The sequence below is a fragment of the Peromyscus californicus genome, unplaced genomic scaffold, assembly GCF_007827085.1.
Source record: "Peromyscus californicus insignis strain IS unplaced genomic scaffold, ASM782708v3 Scaffold_5__1_contigs__length_169319896, whole genome shotgun sequence".
Lineage (NCBI taxonomy): Eukaryota > Metazoa > Chordata > Mammalia > Rodentia > Cricetidae > Peromyscus > Peromyscus californicus.
The window spans coordinates 166,900,764-166,923,086 of record NW_026294573.1 but is presented as its reverse complement, the minus strand read 5'-3'; the positions used below and the strand labels follow the sequence as shown (position 1 = coordinate 166,923,086).

The 22,323-nt window shown below is 39.5% G+C and overlaps 1 protein-coding gene across 10 annotated transcripts in view; it reads right to left on the bottom strand.

Moving 5' to 3' along the window:
* Nucleotides 1-22,323, bottom strand: part of Stau2 (staufen double-stranded RNA binding protein 2) — a 282,382-nt gene that overhangs the window by 244,441 nt on the left and 15,618 nt on the right. For 4 of the 10 annotated variants that reach the window (XM_052717761.1, XM_052717757.1, XM_052717764.1 and 1 more), the window contains exon 3: nt 1,729-1,859. The exons of 5 other annotated variants lie outside the window; for them this stretch is intronic. In XM_052717761.1, the coding sequence (XP_052573721.1) occupies nt 1,729-1,842 (114 nt within the window). In that variant the 5' untranslated portion in view covers nt 1,843-1,859. Of the gene's footprint in view, nt 1-1,728; nt 1,875-22,323 lie in introns of those variants that run through there. One more of the 10 variants, XM_052717759.1, reaches the window with a different exon arrangement.

The following is a 22,323-nucleotide window of genomic DNA, read 5'->3' as shown; positions in this document are numbered from 1 at the left end:
CAATGGGCCTGAGACAGCTTGGACTAGAATACAGCAAGACATCTCAAAAACAAAAAAAAAGATAAATAAAATGTAAACAATATATCCATGTGGCAGTGGCACAACAGGAAAAGCCGAGGGTAGCATGTCCTGAGAGCCAACAAGGAGGTAAACACACTTCCCGATCCCCAGTGCTGCTGACAGGTCTAGGACACAGCCTGCCGAGTACCGCAGCCCTCACACAGGAGCTGCCCTCACACAGGAGCTGCCCTCACACAGGAGCTGCCCTCACACAGGAGCTGCCCTCACACAGGAGCTGCCCTCACACAGGAGCTGCCCTCACACAGGAGCTGCCCTCACACAGGAGCTGCCCTCACACAGGAGCTGCCCTCACACAGGAGCTGCCGCTGGGCTTCAGTGACTGCTTCTGACTGGTGGAGGTGGGAGGAACAGACCTGAGCAGGAAGGAACTACAAACAGCCAGTATGGAGTTCTCCTGGAGTCCTGAGATACAGTAAAGAGATCATAGCAACTCCAGGAAGACATACTGTCAGCTTATTTTTAAGACAGAAAATGTGTCTTAAAACATGCCTGTATGCTGATGGGTATGATCCACTGGAAGGAGAAACTGTTGACAGACAAGCAGCGGAAGAAGCAAAAGGCAGAGAAAGTAAAGCTGGAATGGCAAGAGAGAGACAGACACACAGAGAGAGACAGACACAGAAAGAGAGAGACAGAGACAGGAAGAAGAAAAAAATCAAGGAATTAATACTGTAATTCCGGAGATAGCAAAGAGATGTGAAAATCCCATGAACTATTCTGAAGAACGTAAACTATCTAGCAGGATTAAGAACAGAATGGGTAGGAAGGAGCTGGGCTATACAGCTGGGCAGACAGAACAAGACAACTGCCTTCTCTGCTAACACAGATGGGAGGTGGTGGGAACTCCAATACTGCTCACAACACCTCAGAAAAGCTAACAGCAAACAGACCCGACAGAATGCAGTGTCCCATCGCCTAACATTCAAATAACCCGACTGCCACCGGCTTTATAGAGTAACCAACTCATTCTAGAACCAACTCTTTCCATATTATGTGCAAAAGTCTAGGACTATCAAAATACCCAAGATTTCAAATCTGTCAGGGAAAACCATGTACAACTGAAGTGCTTTCCAAAGGAGCAGAGCTCAAATATGGATGTGTATATTTCTGTGTTTTATATGTAAAATATATGCATATTTAGCTACAAATATAAACTGCCCTTGTTTTAAAAGAACATCATTGTAAGTAAATGCACAGATAATAATACTGGTACACACAACTTACAGTTTCTTTTTTAAACTATGAACCTTAAAAGTTAAACATCACACTGGAAAAGACATATCAATATTTAAGCACTGCAATACCCCCTCTGACCACCCTACTTCTACCAGCTTGATTTACCAGGAAGAACACTATACTCCATACGCAAGCGCTGGTGCTGGCATTTATGAACTCCTAAGCAAGGCACTTAACATTTCTTTAGCTGAGATCCTTCAACTACAAAATGTTAAAAATCTTATGGCTTCAAGGTTTCCTTGTGAGGTACTGTATCTGAGAGCTTTACAAAACATAACACAATACAACTTGCTTAAGACTTAATAATTGTCCTCAGGCCATCCACACACACCCCCAAATAGAGCACAGTTCACACCTGACAATGGAGTCTGACAGTGGGTTAGCATGTCCGCCGCCTCTTTATGACCTTACCTTCGAATGAGCAGGCCCGCTTTCACTCAGAAGCTTATACTGGGGTTGGATGCTATGGAAACGGGCTAACTCATTTACCAGACACATTGGAGTTTTCTCTTTGGGGTTTGCCATTTTATCGTGGAGAGAAGCTGTAAATAAAAAGGCTGTAAAGTTTTTGTCAAGAATGACTTTTAAAAATGGAAGAAAAACTAGCGTTGACTTTTTAGACTAAAGTCAGATTGTACAGCTAAATTATTTTCATGAATTTGTATTAAAAACTTTATACCGTGTAATGTCTTCTATCACATGCAATAGAGTAATGTAGCAAATCTTGAACAATAAACAAAGGTTTATTTTTTCTTATCTAAGTTATTCTCTATATACATATAATACCACCACCATACTTAAAGATTATAAAATAGCTTTTAATATATTATTATAACTTTTCCTTTTCTCTTAATAAACGTTCACCATCATTAGGTAAGTTTCTTGATCCTTATTACTATAAAGGTAAATTGAGTTTGAACTTGAACTCATTATGTATATAAGGGTGATCAGTGCTGGGTCATCGGGATGAGCACCACACCCAGCACTAAAACTGTCAACATTTTCTACATTTGCTCTGAGTACTATTTTATAGTTATAAATATTTTCTTTAAAAAAAACTAACAGTACTTAATTTTCCTAAGGTTCCTTTAATCTTCTCCAGAGATTACCAAGATAAATTCAGAATGCACTCTTCTAGGTAAGTGTAAATATATTTGCAGATAGATATGTAGGCATAAGGAAGTAGTCTTGATATATCTGGCTTTTAATTCCCATTGACAGCATTATAATAAATATAGTTTTTCCAAATATTGTCTTCACTCTTGAGTATGTTGGGATTTTAACTGGCATTGATTTCTGTACTATCTTTCACCAAATACAGAGTTTCCACGGTGCTCTTGTAGTAGGTTTTTATCTACCACTACACTGACACATCTCTTAAGAGCCAAACGGCTCTCAGAATGGCTGTGCCAAATAACCTCCCTATGCTTCAAACCTAAAGTGTGAAATACAGTCATATATCTTGATTTCATGTACAATTCCCACAGGTGTCTGGACGTTTTCTGCATTCCTATGTCACTCCTAAGTTACTAGTAAAGCTGACCATTTTATGTTACGGCCACCGTGAAGGGCCTCTGCTGGTTCTTACTGATTATATCTTACAGATATCCATCTTTCTCTACTGTGGTTTGCACTTTTTGTGTCTTAGTAAACTCCCTCCTAACGGTCAAGGTCATAGGCTGAAGCTCATTACCCCTCTGTTCCTTCTGTAAAATGAAGTGTTCATTCTATCCTGCTGCTAGGTGGCACGGGCCTGTAGTGCTAACCATGTGGAAGACTGAGTGGGAGCATCTCTTGAGCCCAGGACTTCAGAACCAGTCTGAGCAACACAGGGAGCCCCTGTCACAATAAAAATAATCAATAACTATAAACAGAAGGATGAAAGAGGGGAAAGGGGTCTACTTAACTCATAAGATACTTTAAAGTTAAGATTTTCCATGCATGCTAAGACTTACTACAGTGCACATATGAGCTATTATTACAGTTTTAAAATGCCTTCTTAGTGCCAGAGTAAGTTATTTTATCCTATGTTCTTCTTTATCTTGTCTATAGACACATGTAACTTTCTTAGTTTTTATTTCATCTCCCATTTATCAAGGCCAAAAGAATTTCAAGATCTAAGCATAAAACATGCAAGCACATGACTTTCTGCTAAAGCAGTAATAATGTATGGAGAATACATAAAGAGACCAACTTAGGAACTTGGTCTGCAAACTTATACTAGGGTTTACTATAGAAAACAAGACTTTGCTTTAAATGTGTAAAGTTCTTAGTGGGCACATAAGATGGCATAATGCCTTATCATGAGTACTATGGTTAAGAAATGGTTTCTTAAGGAAGCTACTACATAAATACTCAGTAAAGCACAGGCAACAAGAAGAATCTGAGCAAGCAAACTGCAGAGCTGATACTGCCAGTGGCTGCTCTGAGTAAATCATTCTAAGGGTCTTGCAAACTAAAACAAAACTAGTCATTACTATTTTGGAAAAGAGTTGAAACAGTTTGGGAAAATCTGCCTTCTATGTAATTCACTATGTGTCATGCACAAAAGCACATTATAGAATACATCTTCAATTCAGCTCACTGCAGAAAATTTGACGATCTGATGCTATAATCAATTTTAGTTCTTCGTTACCAGAGCATGAAACAGTCCAAACATAAGAAACAGACCAGCTTACTGAATCTTTTTAAAAAGCAAAATCAGGCAGATATGGTGGTGCATGTCTAAAATTCCAACACTCAAGAGGTTATGGCAGGAGAATCCTGAGTTCAAGACCAACCTGGACTATGTATGTAGCAAGACCCTGTCTCAAAAAAATAAATAAATAAATAAAACAATGACAATAAAAAAGAAATCAAATGTTGAAAATAAGAAAGCATTAGTGTGGTAAAATGTTGCCTAGTCAAAAATAGTATTTACATTAAACATGCAATTTTCATTCTATAATACTACAAACTTACATTATAATGCAAAAAATATTAAAAGCATATTTGTCATAACATGAATATTTTATACATTAAAATGTTTAACTGTGTAATTTTTTTCTTTTCTTTCTTTCCTTTTTTATTTTGGTTTTCCATGACAAGTTTCTTCATGTAGTCCTGGCTGTCCTGGAACTCACTCTGTAGACCAGGTTGGCCTCCACTCAGAGATCCGCCTGCCTCTGCCTCCCCAAATGCTGGGATTAAGGGGGTGCACTACCACCACCAATGTAATTTCTAAGTATAATTTCTATTTATTCAAACCTTTTTGGTAATAAAACTTGATCAAAATTCTTTCCAGGAAGTACAAAGTAGTAACATGTGGTATAAACCTTTTATTTCATTTATTTTGACTTTTCCTTCATAAAATTATTACGAGTCCAATAAAATATCTCAATGTATGACAAGTTTGGTGCAAGATCCTGTTTGATAGAGCTTCATAACTAAAATCAAAATGCTTAAAGGTGATAGATCAGAAAATAATTATAGTTAATTTATTTTACAACTGTAAATAGCTTATCATTTTTGTTTAGGACAAGTATGTAAGGAGGTTAGAAAATAATTATAGTTAATAATTTCTTTCACAACTGTAAATAGTTTATCTCTTTTGTTTAGGACAGGGTCTCAGTATGTAGAACAGCCAAGCCTGAAACTTGCTACTTACCCCAAACTGATCCTAAATCTCAAACTCTCCACTTCAGCTCCCGAGTGCCGAGAGGACAGACATGTGCCATCACACTGGGGTTGCTCCTCTATTTAATCGGAAATCTTACTAGGATTAACTACCTCACAGATCTCAGAGTTAAAATGATAATTTTGATAAAGTAGCTACAAAACTATAAAACAAAGCACTGTATAAAAAGGTCGAGACATATGGCTAGGCCATGAATTCAATGGCACAGTTTGCCAGCAGGCATGAGTCCCACTGAGTCCAATCCCTAGCAGTGGACTGGGAAAGCAGGGCTGAGGCAGATAAACTTAGATATAATTAATATACAATGATACGTAGCTATAGATTTTCAAAAAACTAAGCATATCCTTCCTAAATAACGGGAAGGAAGGAGACCTATCTGGAGAGGAGGTAAGCAGGGAAACGGAGAGAGGAGGAGGGATCTACAACACTAAGGATGTTTGAAGGGGCCACAGGGAATCATATTACTTTATGTTTGCTTAAAATTATATATAATATGTATAAGATATATGCATAGAGTTTAATTAAAGTTTCACCATTTGGGGTGATAAGGCTCCCACCAAAACCAAAGACTACCTAACAAAAGCCTCAATGGTAAGCATGGAAACCTCCTTTCGAGTTGTTGGTCAAGAGAGTCCAAGAGACCCCCAAAACAATACAGCCTGTTGCTGTAACCCCGCGCTGCCTCCCAGAAGAAGGTCAGACCTACTGCTGAAACAGCACACTTTCCGACAGCACTCAGAGGAACTGATCTGGATCTGACCGGGAAGCCTCCTCACTGAGGACTAGCTCTCTCTCCTAATAGTGAAGGAGGCGCACAACCTGCCAAAGGAGAAGGGCAGTCCACAGTTCTATCCACCGAAATGCCTATGAGCCACAGCAATGACCAGAGGGCGAGATATTCTGAAAGGTGCAAACAAGGGACTTGGAACCTGGGGGTGACCTACAGTCACTTAATTGGACTTAGGCCCTGCTCAACCGGAGGGAATTCAGGCCTGGTACTGTAAACTTAGTCACCTACTTGAGACTGGTGAGCCCCGGGAACCTAGAGAAGAACCACCTACTGCCACGTCCCTAAATCAGTGTAACTTCTAACTGCGTTCTTACCCTTACACCCACAGATAAGTGTGGCTCCCACAGAAATCCACAACCGGTCAGACTGAAGAGGTGAGCTAACTGTGGGGTGCCCGTTCCCACTTACACATTTACAACCCAATCCTTACACTTAGGGCTCACGGAGCACCGCAGAAGAGGGAGGGGAGCAGAGTTACGTTAACACCCGTGCTAATGTCTTCTCAGAGAGGGGAGATGGGGCATGACACAGAGTAAGAGGGGAAGAGAAGGGTGGGTCTGGGAGGAGTTAGAGGAGCAGGAAATGAATATGACAAAATACATTGTATGAAATTCCCAAAGAAGGAATTGTATGAATTCCCAAAGAAGGTTTGGTTTGGTTTGGTTTTGAGACAGTGCTCCACTACATAGCTCTGGCGGGCCTGGAACTCACTACATATACCAGGCTGGACTTGAACTCAAAGAGATGCACCTGCCTCTGCCACCCAAGTGCTAGAATAATTGCTGTGTACCACTATGTACCACTTACTATATATTTTTAAAAGAGGCTATATTTTGAAATGTGCTTCATGGGATTTGAATAGCTAGAGCAGTAATGGTCTCTTTTAAATTAAATAATATAAGACTCTACCATTTGGGGAACCACTGATATATTACAGTTAAAAGCCTATTTCAGACATCAGTTGCTCCTATGTGTGACTTTGAGAAAGTAATAAAATCTTACTTTCCATTCAGTAAATACACTAAAATGCTTTTTCTCATTTGATGGTTGTACATAAGACATAAAACACTATTAACAATGATTAATAATCTATCACTAATAATTATTTGTAATCATTTATTAAAACTATTGATAATAGTTTTATAAATTTTTCATGGCTTTCTAAATGCATATGTTCTAAATCAAAATGTTCTGTCATCTGAACTGATTATACTTGTACAAATATATTCCCTGAGTATCCTTTGATATTCAATTACTATTTTCCCCCTTGGCTCATTAGGATGCCTTAATTTTCCCCCACTGAAAATTAACAAATCATCATATAAATTATACTTACTTAGTTTCTCCTATCTGCATAAGGGAATATTCTACTTAATTGATATGAAATTCATTTACATGTAACACACCGTAATTTGGATAAAATACTTATAAAACATGTATAAAATATTACAAGAATAAATATATATCAAACAAAAATATATATACTGTTTTAGATATACCATATTTTCTCAAATGTCCTTAGCTTTCTGAGTCTTGACTCTTCAAACTAAAAAGATAATGTTTTTCAACATATAGACAAAATGTGTGTCCAAAAGCGATGTCTCGTAGGAAAAACAAGTACCCATCAACAAGCACTACAAATTACAGTGTGGTAGGAACTGTGACAGGCTGTCACAAGGACTCCTGGGGCACAGGGGATGTGCAAAGATGGGTATTAAGAGATTGTAATTACATTAGTTAAAACAAGATTTCATCGAAGTCAGAAGACAAGATGCTGAAGCTTTCCAAAGCGACAAGTGAAAGCATGTAGAAGCCCAATAGAGCTGTCCATCTGTAACTGCAGCACTTGGGAAGACGAGGCTGAAGGACAAGCTCATGTTTAGACTGAGCTACACAGTGAGATCTGGGCTCAAAAATGGAAAGAGCAAGAAAAGGGACAGGGATGCACAGTCCGGCATAGAGCACATGGCCATGTCTGATGCCAGCACATCAGACGAATCAGGGAAAAGAATGAAGGGGACTGAAGAGATGACGTGGTGGTTAAAGGCACTGGCTGCTCTTCCACAGGACCAGGGCTCAATTCCCAGCACTCACAAGATGGCTCACAACTAGCTATAAATCCAGTCCCAAGGGATCCAATGCCCTCTTCTGACCCCCACTAGCATTACACACACTTGCTGCACAGGCAAAACAAAACAGCCAAACACATAAAATAAAAGGTTAAAAAAGCATTTTAAGCCGGGCGGTGGTGGCACACGCCTTTAATCCCAGCACTTGGGAGGCAGAGGCAGGCGGATCTCTGTGAGTTCGAGGCCAGCCTGGTCTCCAAAGCGAGTTCCAGGAAAAGCGCAAAGCTACACAGAGAAACCCTGTCTTGAAAAACCAAAAAAAAAAAAAAAAGCGTTTTAAGGATCGGGAGATTTGAAATAGGAGATGGAACTACAACTCCCTAGAGTATCAAAAGCTTCCTAAATCAGAACTCACAGCAGCAGATGCCTACAAACTACATGCCAATCAGAGCTATTGCTAAGAAGCCATACACCCACTCCTGATGCAGATACTTCCTCCACCCTAGCGTCTACAAAGGCAGTGTCTGTCTCTTCCCAGACTCCCCTCTTCCCATCCTGCTATTGGAGGGAACTCATCATAGTTTGCGAGTAAAGAAAAAAAAACTTTTAAAGGCAAAAAGTAAAAAAAAAAAAACATTTTTAAGGCTGGGCAGTGGTGGCGCACGCCTTTAATCCCAGCACTTGGGAGGCAGAGGCAGGTCGATCTCTATAAGTTCCAAGCCAGCCTGGTCTACAAAGCAAGTTCTAGAACAGCTAGAACTGCTACACAGAGGAACCCTGTCTTGAAAAATCAATCAATCAAACAAACAAACAATTTTTTAAATCCAAGGACAAAGTAATTTGCCTCTCATAGATTTTGGTCTTCTAGATGTGGTTATCTGCCCAGAGTTAATAAAGTGAACTTTAATGTTCAAAATGGGCCTTACATTTAAGGCTGTCCAAGCAAAAACCACTGATGACTACTCAGGTACTGAACTTCTTTATACTTATCCACTAGGAAAAACAATAACTTCATATTAAACATAAATTCCAAAACAATTAAAATGCAAAATATAAAAATACCACAAAAGCACAAGACATTTTGACTAAATATCTGTCGAAATTCTATAACAGAACACATTTCTAGACAAGAAAACCAGGAGCCTCTAAGCAAAAACTGACAGCTAACAACATAAAAATGTACCATTTCAGTAAAAAAATGAATATATATCAACTTTAAAGTCAATAGAAAGGGAGTGAATTACACACTGTGCAATGCTTAACCAGGCAAAGTACATCTATCTATGGATTCAAAATTGATCACTTCTTCATGGTTAAAATACTTCTAAATCCTTACATCTAGATTGCTAAGATGTATTATACATCATTGTTAAGATGTTTTTAAATGATCACGTAAGTACTGGGCAAGGTCATGGAGAAATGGGTGTGTGGTGGTTCGAATAAGAATGGCTATCACAGGATGATATGTTTGAGTGTTAGTGGAACTGTCTGGGGAGGACCAGGAGGGTGGCCTTGTTGGATCAGTGTGTCACTGAGGGTAGTGGGCTTTAGGTTTCAAAAGGCCACATCAGGCCCAGTCTCACTCTCTCTCTGCTGCCATCTTGCCAGTAAACTATAAGCTCTCAACTACTACCCTAGCACCACGCCTGTCTGCCTCCATAGGGCTTCCTGCCATGAGGGCCACAGACAAACCCTCTGAAGCTGTAAACAAGAACCCAGTTAAATGCTGCACTTACAAGTTGCCTTGGTTACAGTGTCTCCTCACAGCAACAGAACAGTGACTAAGACAGGGTGCCAACAGAAATTAACAGTATTTAGGGGTACACTGTTGATTAAAATTTCAATTGTACCTGTGTTTAAAAAGGCAGTAAAACATAGATGAGCAGGATGGGAGACTTCAATAAGATGTACACAGTGATAATCTGAACAGCAAGAACCAAAAAACAGCCAAATATGTTATGGATTAACAAGGGCAATTTCACAGAAATTCAACTCCCAAAAAATTAGTGACCAGTGAAGACTAACTTCCTCAATGTATACAGGTACTCTTTCATCTCTCTCGGCAACAAGCAGTTCTCAATTTTCTTTCACAAATTGTCCTAGATTCAAACATCACAATGAAAGTTTTGGCCTTTTTGTTTTTAGTTTTGGTTTTTCTTGGCTGATACTTGCTATACACACCAGGCTGACCTCAAACTTGTACTGATCCTCCTGTCTCTGCCTCACAGGTTCTGGGATTACACCACCCATGCACTGGAATTGCACCCCAAACCCAGCTATTTCATGTTTAACAATCCTTAAAGCATTCTTTTTATTTCATTTTAGAAGCCCTATTAGTATGCTTTAGAAAAGACTGGGGTTTTTTTAGTGTGCTTATATCCTGCAACCCAAATACACTCACTCATTTGCTTTAGTAGAATTCTGACAGATTTTCTACACAGGCAATTAGATCACTTACAAATAAAGACAACTGTATCCCTTCTTTCCCAGTCTGAGTGCCTCCTCTTGCTTAACTGCACTGGCTAGAACCATTATGCAAATAAAACACTGCACAGAACTAGTGAACATGAATATCTTTGTCTTAGTCCTGATTTCTTTTTAAAAGAGTTCAACTTTTCACCAGTAAACAGAATTTAAGCTAATAACGTTTTTCCTTTTCAATCTTACTTTTGAAATTACAGCATTTCCCCTTCCCTTCCTCCAGTGTACCCCTCCCTGCTCTCCTGCAAATTCATGGCCTCTTTCACTAACTGTTCCTGTATGCATATCTGTATATAAATACATATATTCCTAAATATAAACTGTTCTTCATTATCAGATTAAGGAAGTTCACTTCTATCTCAAGTTTCCTGAAGACTGTTATCAAGAACAGACGAATTTGTTTTTACAGTTTAAATGAGTTTAATAATTAAATTGCAATGCATTATCAAGATGCTTACAACTTCTCATAAAACAAAAGGAAAAATATTTCATAGGGGCAACCAAGCAGCAAAATTCCTAACTCTGAACCCAACTATATATTACTAATTTTTTGTTTCATGTTCATGTACACACACATACACACACACACAATCTTTGTCTTTTGTACAGGCTTGAGTCACTTTTTAACTCTGTATCTCAAAGCCAAAGCAAAAGCTTCTTCTACTAGAAAAGAAGTACTTTGAGTATGGAAAGATCTTTATTTCAGAGTAAAAAGCAAAGATCTCATGCTTCAGGGTTCTTGCTCTTAGAGGTAATCAGCAGCTTTGTTGGCCGAGGTTAGCCCACCATCAATCAGCACCTGACAGCTGAAATGAAAAGTTTCAATGCAGCTTTATCAAGTTTCACACAGACAGGCCTGACAGCACACAACCATGGCTGAGCATTCAGCAAGACAGCTGCAGCAAGTTCAAGGCAATCTGGTCTATACAGTGAGTCCAGTCCAGCCAGCTGCACATAGAAAGACCTTGTCTCAACAAAGACCAATTAAATCACATTTAGTTTCTCTTGCTAAGCCTAGTAATAAAATTAAAATAATCAAATTCCATTTTAATTTTAAATACAAAACTGAATCCCAAACTCATGTTTAAGACACTGAGTTAAGTTGGACATAGTGGAACACACCTTTAATCCCAGCAATGGAAATCAAGGACAAGCAGATAAGCAGGTGGATCTCTGTGAGTCTGAGGCTCACCTGGACTACGGAGTAAGCTCCACAAATGGAGCCAGAGCTACATAGAGAGAACTTGTCTAAAAAAAATTGGTGGTGGCACACGCCTTTAATCCCAGCACTCAGGAGGCAGAGGCAGGAGGATCCTATGAATTCCAGAACAGCCAGGACTGTTACACAGAGAAACCTTCTCAAGAAACAAAAAAAAAAAAAAAAAAAGATACTGAGTTAAACAGTGCACATCGTCATAATCGGTATTGAGATAGCCACAGGATGAAACATTAAATCTTGGCTAATGATTATCAAGAAATCAAGTGAAATAATCTTTTTTAAAAAAAGATTTATTTTATTTATTATGTACACAGGCCAGAAGAAGATGCCAAATCTCATTACAGATGGTTGTAAGCCACCATGTGGTTGCTGGGAATTGAACTCAGGACCTCTGGAAGAGAAGCCAGTGCTCTTAACCGCTGAGTCATCTATCTCTCCAGCCCCAAGTGAAATAATCTTTTTGATCTCAAACAGAACACTTTATTCATGTTTACTGATTATATATAAAGAGACAATTAGTCAGAAAACATAAGCAACACTATATGTTACATTACAAATATAATGAAGCCCATGAAACGATGCTGCCCACCAAAATTAACTTAATCAAGATAATCTGTCACAGGCATGCCCAGCAATTCATTTTAATGATGATCCTAAACGTCATCAAGTAGACAATGTAGGTCAACCATCACAAACGGCCTTCACGTTTTTCCATACAGAAAACAAATAATTCAGCAGAAGCTGTTTGGCTATTTGGTATGGTGATATTTTATTTGTGCTGAAATGTGGTCATATTTTATTTGTGCTTTAACAGATAAAGTTTGGCTGGAGATCAGAGGAAATAGCAAGCCATTTTAAGTAAACAAAGAAGTCAGGCAGTGGTAGCACACACCCTTAATCCTATCACTTAGGCAAGATCTCTGTGTGTTCAAGGCCACACTAAGGAACAGAGCCAAGTGTAGTCACACCTTTAATCCCACTACCAACCATAGAGTTCTGGAGGCCTATACAGACATGAAGTGACAGAGCTGGCCAGGAAGAGGAAGTGATGTAGCTAGACAGAGAGCAAATCAGATGGCAGAACAGCAAGGCATATAAGCCTGGGTAGACAGGCAGTCACCTTCTTTGGAAGCTGCGGAGTTGGTGAGGTAAGGTTGACTGGTGGCTTTCCCTATTTCCCTGATCTCACTAAGGCTTTCACCCCTATATTTGGCTCCATGTTTTTTTATTTAACAAGACCATTTGGAAATTTATGTACAATTTGGGGTTCATTAGTTGGTTTGTTTGGGAAGATGTTGCTCTACTTTCTGCAGGGCTAGGTACTGAACCCATGGTCTGAAACATGCTAGACAACACTCTACAACTTAGCTATGTCCCCAGCCCATTTTATTTTTTATTTTGTTTTTTATTATTTTAATTATGAATGTCTGTATTATTCTTTTAATTATGCATGTCTGTGTATGTGCCCTTGGAGCCCATAGGTGTCAGATCCCCCTTGAGCTTGAGTTATCGGAAGTTATGAGAAGCTGATGTGGGAGCTGGGACTACAACTTGGGTTCTCTGGAAGAGCAGCAAAGCTACCTATCCAAAACAATTTTATTTTAGTGATTGGGTCCTACTGTGTAGTGTTAGCTGACCTAAAATTCAAGTATCCTCATGTCTCAGTCCTCTAGAGTGGTTGAGTACAGAAATAAGCCAGCCTGTCCAGCGTATAACTGGCTTTAATGTCCTCTGTTTTATTCTATCACTTTATGTCAGCTAAGTGTTTTGATTATTTACTTTCTTATGGGTTATATTTTCAAGTCTCTTTGCATACATAATTTTTACTGAGCAACATACACTGAGTTTTACCCTGCTGTGTTGGATAGTTTTCATGCCTATACCTCTTCCTGAGCTTTGTTGAGGCTGTAGCTAAGTGCTCAGAAGTAGTCTGTTCAAGTCTTGCTTTTGTTGGCTGTCTCCAGAACAGCATCATGTCAAGTGAGGGAGAACACAGAATCTCTCCTCTCATTGTATGTCCCTCGCCACATCTAGGAGGTCTCCTGTCCTGGAAGGGCTACTGCAAATGTACTACTAACGCTGTGTATTATTCATTTATTTTTTTATTATTCATTTCATACTGCTATAGCAGAATACCAAGATGAGATAATTTACCAAAACCACAGACTGTTTCCTTGTACTTCTGAAGTCTGGGAATTCCAGGGCTGGGAGGCCAGCCTTCTGGCTGCAATACCAGAACCAATGCTGAGGGCTGAGCAGCAAGAGAACAAAAAAGAACAGAAGTGGGCCAAATTTACTCTTAAAACAAACCCACTCTCACAATGATGAGCCCATTCCTGAAACAACCACCTCTCAATGGTCTCAACTCTCATCACTATTGCACAGGAGAGTGCTGTGGATATCGCTCAGTATGCTGTGAATATGTTGCTCTGATTGGTTGATAAATAAAATGCTGATTGGCCAGTAGCCAGGCAGGAAGTATAGGTGGGATAAGCAGAGAGGAGAATTCTGGGAAGAGGAAGGCTGAGTTGGTAAACACCAGCCTGCAGTCCAGGGAGCAGCATGTAATGGCACACTGGTAAACCACAGAAAACATGGTGACCTATGGAGTAACAGAAATGGGCTGAGTTTAAGTGTAAGAGCTAGTCAGTAGGAAGCCTGAGCTAATGGCCAAGCAGTTTTAATTAATATAAACCTCTCTGTGTTTACTTGGGTCTGAGTGGCTGCGGGACTGTGGGGCCATGGGGAAGGGGGGGCAGGCAGGACCTGGTGGGACATAGGAAAACTTTCAGCTACAGGAGAGTATTGTAATTATTATAATTATTAGTTAATCCAAAACATTAATTGAGAGAAAATTCAAACCATAGCACTTTTCTGTTTCTCATCTCTCAGGAATCAGTGATCTTCACCAGCTGATGTCCAAAGTCCCGCTAACTATTGTTTTCATGAATTGTGTGGATTTCCTTCTTTTAGAGTGAGAAAGCTTGTTTCAAGAGGAGGGCAGTCCTCATCCACTCCTGTATGTTTAATCTATCTCTGGATTTGAAGTTCCTTATAAACATACTATGTATGGGTCTTTGATTTTCAAGCCAACCTACCTTCACTTTTCCGTTAGCATGTTCAGATCATTTCAATTCACTTCAGGTACCACTGCTGTTAGATTTATCTATTCTTTTGCTATGTTTCTCTTTTTTTATTATTTTTATGGGTGGTACTTAACGCATGTTGTGTCTGTACCTCTCTGCAGGTTCACTTGTTCATGCATGTGCATATGGGGACCAATGACAATGTTGAGTATCTTTATCTATCCCTCTCCAACTTGACTTTCTGAGACACGGCCTCTCACTAACTGGGGCTTACCAACTTAACTAGACTCATGTCTAGCAAGCCCCCAGTACTCTTGCCTCTTCCTTCCCAGAGTGGAGATCATTATACACGCACACCATTATACACACACACCATTGTGCCTAGCTTTTTGTGTGGGTCCTGAGGAATGGGAATTCAGGTCCTTCCTCAGGCTTGTACAGCAAGCACTTACTGACCTTCCCAACCCTGGTTTAGTTTGGTTTGGTTTTGTGACAAAGTCTCACTGTGTAGCCCTTGATGGCCTGAAACTTCATGTATAGACCACGTCAGCCTTGAACTTAAAGAACCCTTCCTCTGACTGCCTCTGCCTCCCAGTGCTGAGATCACAAGCATCATCCACATCTGTTTTCATGAAATAAAACAGTATACCCTTTTATGTGTGCTAACAATTCTATAGCTGCCTTTCCCTTTCATCAATATTTATGCCACTGACATCAATCTCTTTCTGTGTATGTTAGAAACCCCCAATACACTAACATTTTAGCCCAAACCCATTATTTCTTCTTTCCCCATGCTAGTAAATCCAGGTCTTGCACATAAGCAAGCACTTTGTCACTCACTGGACCACAGTGCAAGCCCTAGTCCATTGTCTACAAAAGGTTAAAAATTAAATGTCAGGCCGGGCGTTGGTGGCGCACGACTTTAATCCTAGCACTCAGGAGGCAGAGCCAGGCAGATCTCTGTGAGTTCGAGGCCAGCCTGGTCTCCAAAGCGAGTACCAGGAAAGGCGCAAAGCTACACAGAGAAACCCTGTCTCGAAAAACCAAAAAAAAAAAAAAAACAAAACAAAAAACAAAAATTAAATGTCTTGTGTTCGCCAACCATTTAATCATTTCTTTTCAAAGATCCAAATTTCCTTGTGTTAATATTTTCCCTTTAACCTAAGAACTTCCCTTATGACTTTATTTATAGATCTGGACAGCTGAAAATAGACTCCTTCGGATTCCACTTTAAGACGTTTTGAATAATAATACATCTTTGTTAATAATATACATAATAAAGGATTAATAGCCAGGATATGTAATTTTCATCAATCCAATTATAAAAACAAACAAAGGACTGGAGCAGACAGTCCTCCAAAGATGATGTACAGCTGGTCAGCACACATAACAAATGTCACTCTCAGAAACAAAAACCCAAACCACAAGGAGATACCTCACTGTATCAGTTAGGGTGGCTACCAGTCCTTTTTTAAATGGAAAATCAGTATTCATGAAAACGTGGGGAAACTGGAACTCTTGTGCATCGTTGTGTGTATTCTCTATGGGAAATAATGTAGCAATTCCTGAAAGCATTAATGGCAGAATTACCATATGACAATTTCACTTCTGGAAATATACAAAAAGAACTCAAATGATGGACTCAATGCTTCTGTGTCATGTTCATAGCAGTATTATTTACAACTGACAAACAGGAGCAATAACCCAAGTGTTCACCAAAAGATGAATGGAAAAACAAAATATGGTGTATACATAAATATATACACTCAGATTCACACTAGTAAAAAGGTGAAAACAACTCAAATATCTATTAGTGGATGAAGACAAGCAATACACACACACACACACACACACACACACACACACACACACACACACACGAGTATTTCCTATTCAGTTTTCAAAAGCAAGAAAATTCTGTTATATATTATACCATGAACTTTGAAAATACTGTGCTAAATTAACCCACTGACAAAAGGACAAATCTATACAATTATATCTATAAGAAGGCAGTAGTCAAATGCAGAGTCAGAAGCTAAAATGGCAATTGCCAGGGGCTCAAGAGAAGAGCAATGGGAGAAGCTAGCACTTAATTACAGCTCCAGTTTGGGAAAATTACAGATGTCTGCAGATGAATGACAGCAATAGATGGGGAACAATATGCATGTAACTATATGCCACAGAACTGTACAGGTTAAAATAAGTCACCAGAACTGATTTTAGTAGGTAAATTTCAACCCAAGAATTTTTTTTAAAAATCACAACTAAAAGTCACTTATTTTTGAAAAGTATTTTCAGTTAAAATAGAATGCTGAGTTAACAGGCGTTTCTCTTTCATTAAAGATGTTACACCACTCTTCTGGCTGGAAATTTCCATGAGCATCTCATATCCATTCTCATCTTTATTATTTATTCAGGGCTGAAGACGCAGCTTAATGGTAGAGGGTTTGCCCAGTACCACAGCACGCTGGGGAGTAGGGAAGTATTTCAGAGTGCATCGATTTGTCTCAGTCAAGATTTCCTCAGCATCACTATTTTTCAGCAATTATGTGTGGTTCCTTTAATATGTCTTTCACTTTGGGTTCACTGACTTCTTTCTTAGCACTGTTTACATTTTTCAGCAAACATAGTCATTTCTAGTATGTGTTTTCTTTCTCCTGGGCCCAAATTCGTTTGTGTCTCGGGTGACTTGTTCTCTCCCCACAGCTCACTGATGCCTGTCGTGCTGGTGGTGATGAGCATGACGTCAGGAGTGGTGGTGGCTGAAGTCTTTCCAGCCTGTGCTCCATTCTCAACACTCAGAATTCCTAGTTCACTCTTTTCTTCTAGTGTCTTATTTACTGTCAATCCTATTCAGTATTTTAACTTCAGGTGTTATACTCTTTGTTGCTAGAAGTTCCATCAGTGTATATTTTATTTTTTCCTCTTCATGTCATTTTCCTCTTCTTTCTTAAACATTTGGAACATCTTGACAGCAGCACTATTATACCTTTGTCTACAAAATCATCAGTCTTCCTAGTCAATGGATTTTTTTTTAAATCTTGGCTATGAACTGTATCTTCTTTTTTTTGCAAACATTTGAATTTTGAAATGAAGTAATAACATCAAATTAATCTACTAGAAGCAAGCAATACACTGCCATTTGCTAAGTCAAAGCACTTCACAACTGCTACGTGCCTCTAATCGCAAAACACTTTTTCTCTCTGAAAGGAAACGCCATGCCCATTAGGCAGCTAGGGGCTCCCCTGGACTGACTCTAAACCAGTGATTCTCAACCTGTGAGTTGCGACCCCTTTAGAGGTCAAACTACCCTTTTACAGGGATCACATATCCTGCATATCAGATATTTACACTATGATTCATAACAGTAGCAAAATTAGTTATGAAGTAGTAATGAAAATAACTTTATGTTGGAGGTCACCACAACATGAGGAACTGTATTAAAGGGTTGCAGCATTAGGAAATTTGAGAGCCACTGCTCTAGACCCTTGGCAACTACCAATCTTTATTATGCCTCTCTGAATTACCTATTCTGGATATTTCATATAAAAGGAATCACAGCAAATGTGACTGTATGTTTGATTCTTTTAACATATTTTTAAGACTCACCCACAGTATGACATGTATCAGTACATTTTTTTATGTCTAGGTACTATTTACTGAAACACCACAATTTGCTTATCTACTCATCCATCGATGGATATTCTTTTTCTCTCATCTATTGAAAACTACTATGAATGTAAATATTTGAATAACTGTTTTCAATGCCCTGGGATATGTATTTAGATGAAAATCACTGGATCACGACAATTCTATGCTTTAGTTTAAAGAACTCTCCAACGTTTCCACAAAGGTTCATCATTTAAAACTCCCACTAGTATATGAAAGCTCAACCCTTTCCAGTCCCAGCAAACTTGCTGTGTTGGTCTTGTGATTCTGGCCATCTTAGTGTGCGTGTAGTATCTCATGGGCCTTTGGGTCTGTCTGATCATGTATTCAGTCAAATGTTTCTTTCATGGGCATCTTGGTGATTCGTATACTTCTTTATAGTACTATTTAGGGTGTCCCCCACTTCTTAGTGGAGTTGTGTAAAGTTCTGGGGGGTTGGGGAGAGGGCTTTTGACACACATACTTGCTACAGTGCTCAGATTGGCCTTTAACTATCCTCTACTGAAACATCCATATCATCATCCCAAGGAACAAGAACGACAGGCAAACACCATCACAACCCAGTTCTTAAATTTAGAACACACATACATTTTGAGTTTTGTGTAGTGTATGAGTAAGGATTACTTTCAACTGTCCCAGAATAACCTGTTGAAGACTTTATTCTTTCCCCACTGAAGTCTCGGCATTCTTGTCAAAAAAGAGAAAAGAAAAAAAATCAATTGCATTCTGGTTTATTTCTATATTCTCAATTTCATTCTATTGGTCCATAAATCATCTTCACTGCCAATATCATCCTGTTTGGATTACTGTAGTAAAATTTCAAACATGAAATATGAGTTCTCCTAAGCTTTGTTTCTTTTCTTTGTTGTTAGGATATTTGAGCCTGTTCTTACTGTATGTGTCTGAATATCACCTCTGCATTTCATTGTAGTTCTAATAAAGATTATACTGAATCAGTAGGCTGCATGAGATAGAAGTGCCATCTTAATCCCACTAAGCCTTCCTATTCACAGATGCAGTATGTTTTTCTACCCATCTACGTTTAATTTCTATACAACAAGGTTTCATAGTTTTCAGTGTGCAAGACCTTTATAAAGAAGTCTACTCTTTTATAAGAATTACTGCAAATAGGTTTTTTTTTTTTTAATTTAGTGTTGGGGGAAAGCACATGTGCCATGGCAAATAATGTGAAAACTAAAAGGAGTCAGTTGTTTCTTTCCACCATGTGGCTCCTAGGGATTGAACTCAAGTCCCCAGGCTTGGCAACATGTGCCCTTACCAGCTAAGCCATCTCACTGGCTCATAAATGAATTTTTAATTGAGATTTTCATTGCTGGCCTACAGAAACACAACTATTTTTATATGGTTTTATGTACCTAAATGCATGCTTTGGTTTCTGACTTTGTGAGTTCTGTGTGCATAGATTCATAAAGATTTTCTATACAGAGGATCCCTGTCATCTGCATACGGTTTTATTTCTTCCAACTGCACCTGGGTTTCTTTTTCTTGTATAACTGTTCCTGCTACAGTCTCCACTATAGGTAACTGAAAGTGGTAGAAGAGTATGTCTTCTTGCTTCTGATAAGAGGAAGAGTTTCAGTCTTCCACTACGCAGCTCGTGGTGGTGTGAATAAAAATGGCCCCCACAGGCTCATGTATTTGAATGCTCAGTCACCCAGGAGTGGCGCTACCTGAGGACTAGGAGGTGTGGCCTTATGGAGGGAGTGTATCACTGGGTGGGGGGAGGGGAGGAGGCTAGAGGTTTCAAAACCCAAGCCAGACCCAGTGGCTCTCCTCCTGCTGCCTGAAGACGCAGGTGTACAACTCTCAGCTCCTTCTCCAGCACCATGCCTGCCTCTGCTGCCATGCTCCCTGCCATGATGATAATGGACTCAACCTCTGAAACTGTAAGCCAGCCCCGGTTAAATGTTTTCCCCGTATAAGAGTTGCCATGGTCACGGTGTCTCTTCACAGCAATAGAACAATGACCAAGATGGACTTGGATGTCAGCTTTGGGTTTTCATAAATGCTGAATGTTGAAGAAATATTGCAGACTTTCCTTATTAGTCCTAATCCTGTTTCATCAACAGGTGCTAGACTTTGCCAAAAGCTTTCTGGCAAATCAGAACCCTCAAATGATATGTTTCTCTTTGTTCTATTTACTTATGCTTTTTTTTTTTTAAGATTTATTTATTTATTATGTATACAGTATTCTGCCTACATGTGTCCCTGCAGACCAAAAGAGGGCACCATATCTCATTACAAGTGGTTGTGAGCTACCATGTGGTTGCTGGGAATTGAACTCAGGACCTCTGGAAGAACAGTCGGTGCTCTTAACCACTGAGCCATCTCTCCAGCCCCTATTTACTTATGCTGAACTACCCCTGCATTCCTGGGATAATTCTCACTTGGTCATGAAATCCTTTTAAATATGCTACAAGTTTGCTGAGGATATTTGTACCTATAGGGCACACTGGTCTGTAGTTTTCTCTTACTTGGCTTTGGTATCCATGTAGTACTGGCATCAAAGAATGAATTAGTCCAACTTCAAAAGTCCCCATAGTCTATCACAGTCTCAACAATGTTTAAAAGCCCAACGTCAAAGTCTCCTCTGAGACTCATGCAATCTCGTAACTGTAATCCATTATAAAACCAAAATCGAAAAACAGATCACATACTTCCAACACATAACGGCACAGGATATACATCACCATTCCAAAACACAGGGAAGGGAGCATAGTGAGGAAATACTGGACCAAAGCAGACTGAAAACCAGCTGGGCAAACTCCAAATTCTGCACCTCCATGTCTGATGTCAAAATTCTCTTCAATCTCCAGCTCCTCTCATCTTTGTTGACTGCAACACACTTCTCTCTTTTGAGCTGGTTCCACTCCCTGTTAGCAGCTTTCCTCAGCAGGTACCCTACAACTCTGGCATCTCTAACTTCTTTGGGTCTCCAAGGCAATCCAGGCTTCACCTTCACAGCTTCACACAATGGCCTCTGTAGGCCTCCATTCAGGGACACCCCTGACATATGCCTGACCTCAGCAGCTTTCCTTAGTCACGAAGGAAGGTTAGAAAATGCCTTTCTTCTATCTTTGATTCTAAAGCCAGAACCATGTGGCCGAAGCTGCCAAGTTCTGCTGCTTGCTGGGACTTGAATATGGCTCCCTTATTCAATGACATCCTCACCAGCTGTTTTCCATGGTTTCCTTCACTACCTAAGTTTGACTGTCCTGGACCTTGTTTTATAAATCAGGCTGGCCTCAAACTCAGAGATGCACCAGCGTTCTGAGTGCTTGGATTAAAGGTGTACACCACCACACCTGGCCCTAAGCTTTTTAAAATTCCTTTTCACTTTCATTAATTCATTTTCACAAGTTGAAAGCTTAGCTGGGTGGGGTCTTACCCTGAGGTTACCACTCCTTTTATTCCATTTCTTAATCTGTTTATCTCTTTGAACACAGGATTTAGCTCCGGTCCACTTCCTGGTGCTCCATTTCTCCTCAAATTGTACATTTTGTATTTTTCCTTTCTCAGCTGCTCTTTTTCATTATAGATCTGTGTAAGAATGACCACTAATAGCCACACAACAGAGTCAATACTAGGCTGTTTTGAGATTTCTTTTCCCAAGAAAATTAATCCAAGACTTATCACTTTAGCCTCAGGCAGACTCTTTGAACAAGGGCAAAAGCAGCGCCAAAATATTGTAAGAAAAATCTCTAGGCCATATGCTAACATTCTCCTCTGAAACCTCCTGAGTCAAGCTCTCAGAGTTCAAATCACCCTCAGCACCACTGTCTCCCATGTTCCTACTAGGATGGCCCATTAAATCCCACTTGAAGTGTTCAACTGCTTTTCTAATCCAAACTCCCAAAGTCCACATTCCTCCAAACAAAAGCACAGTTAGGCCTATCACAGCAATACCCCAGTCCCTGGTACCAACTTCTATCTTAGTTAGTTTTATCGCTCTGAAAAGACACCATAACCATGGCAACTCTTATAAAGGAAAACAT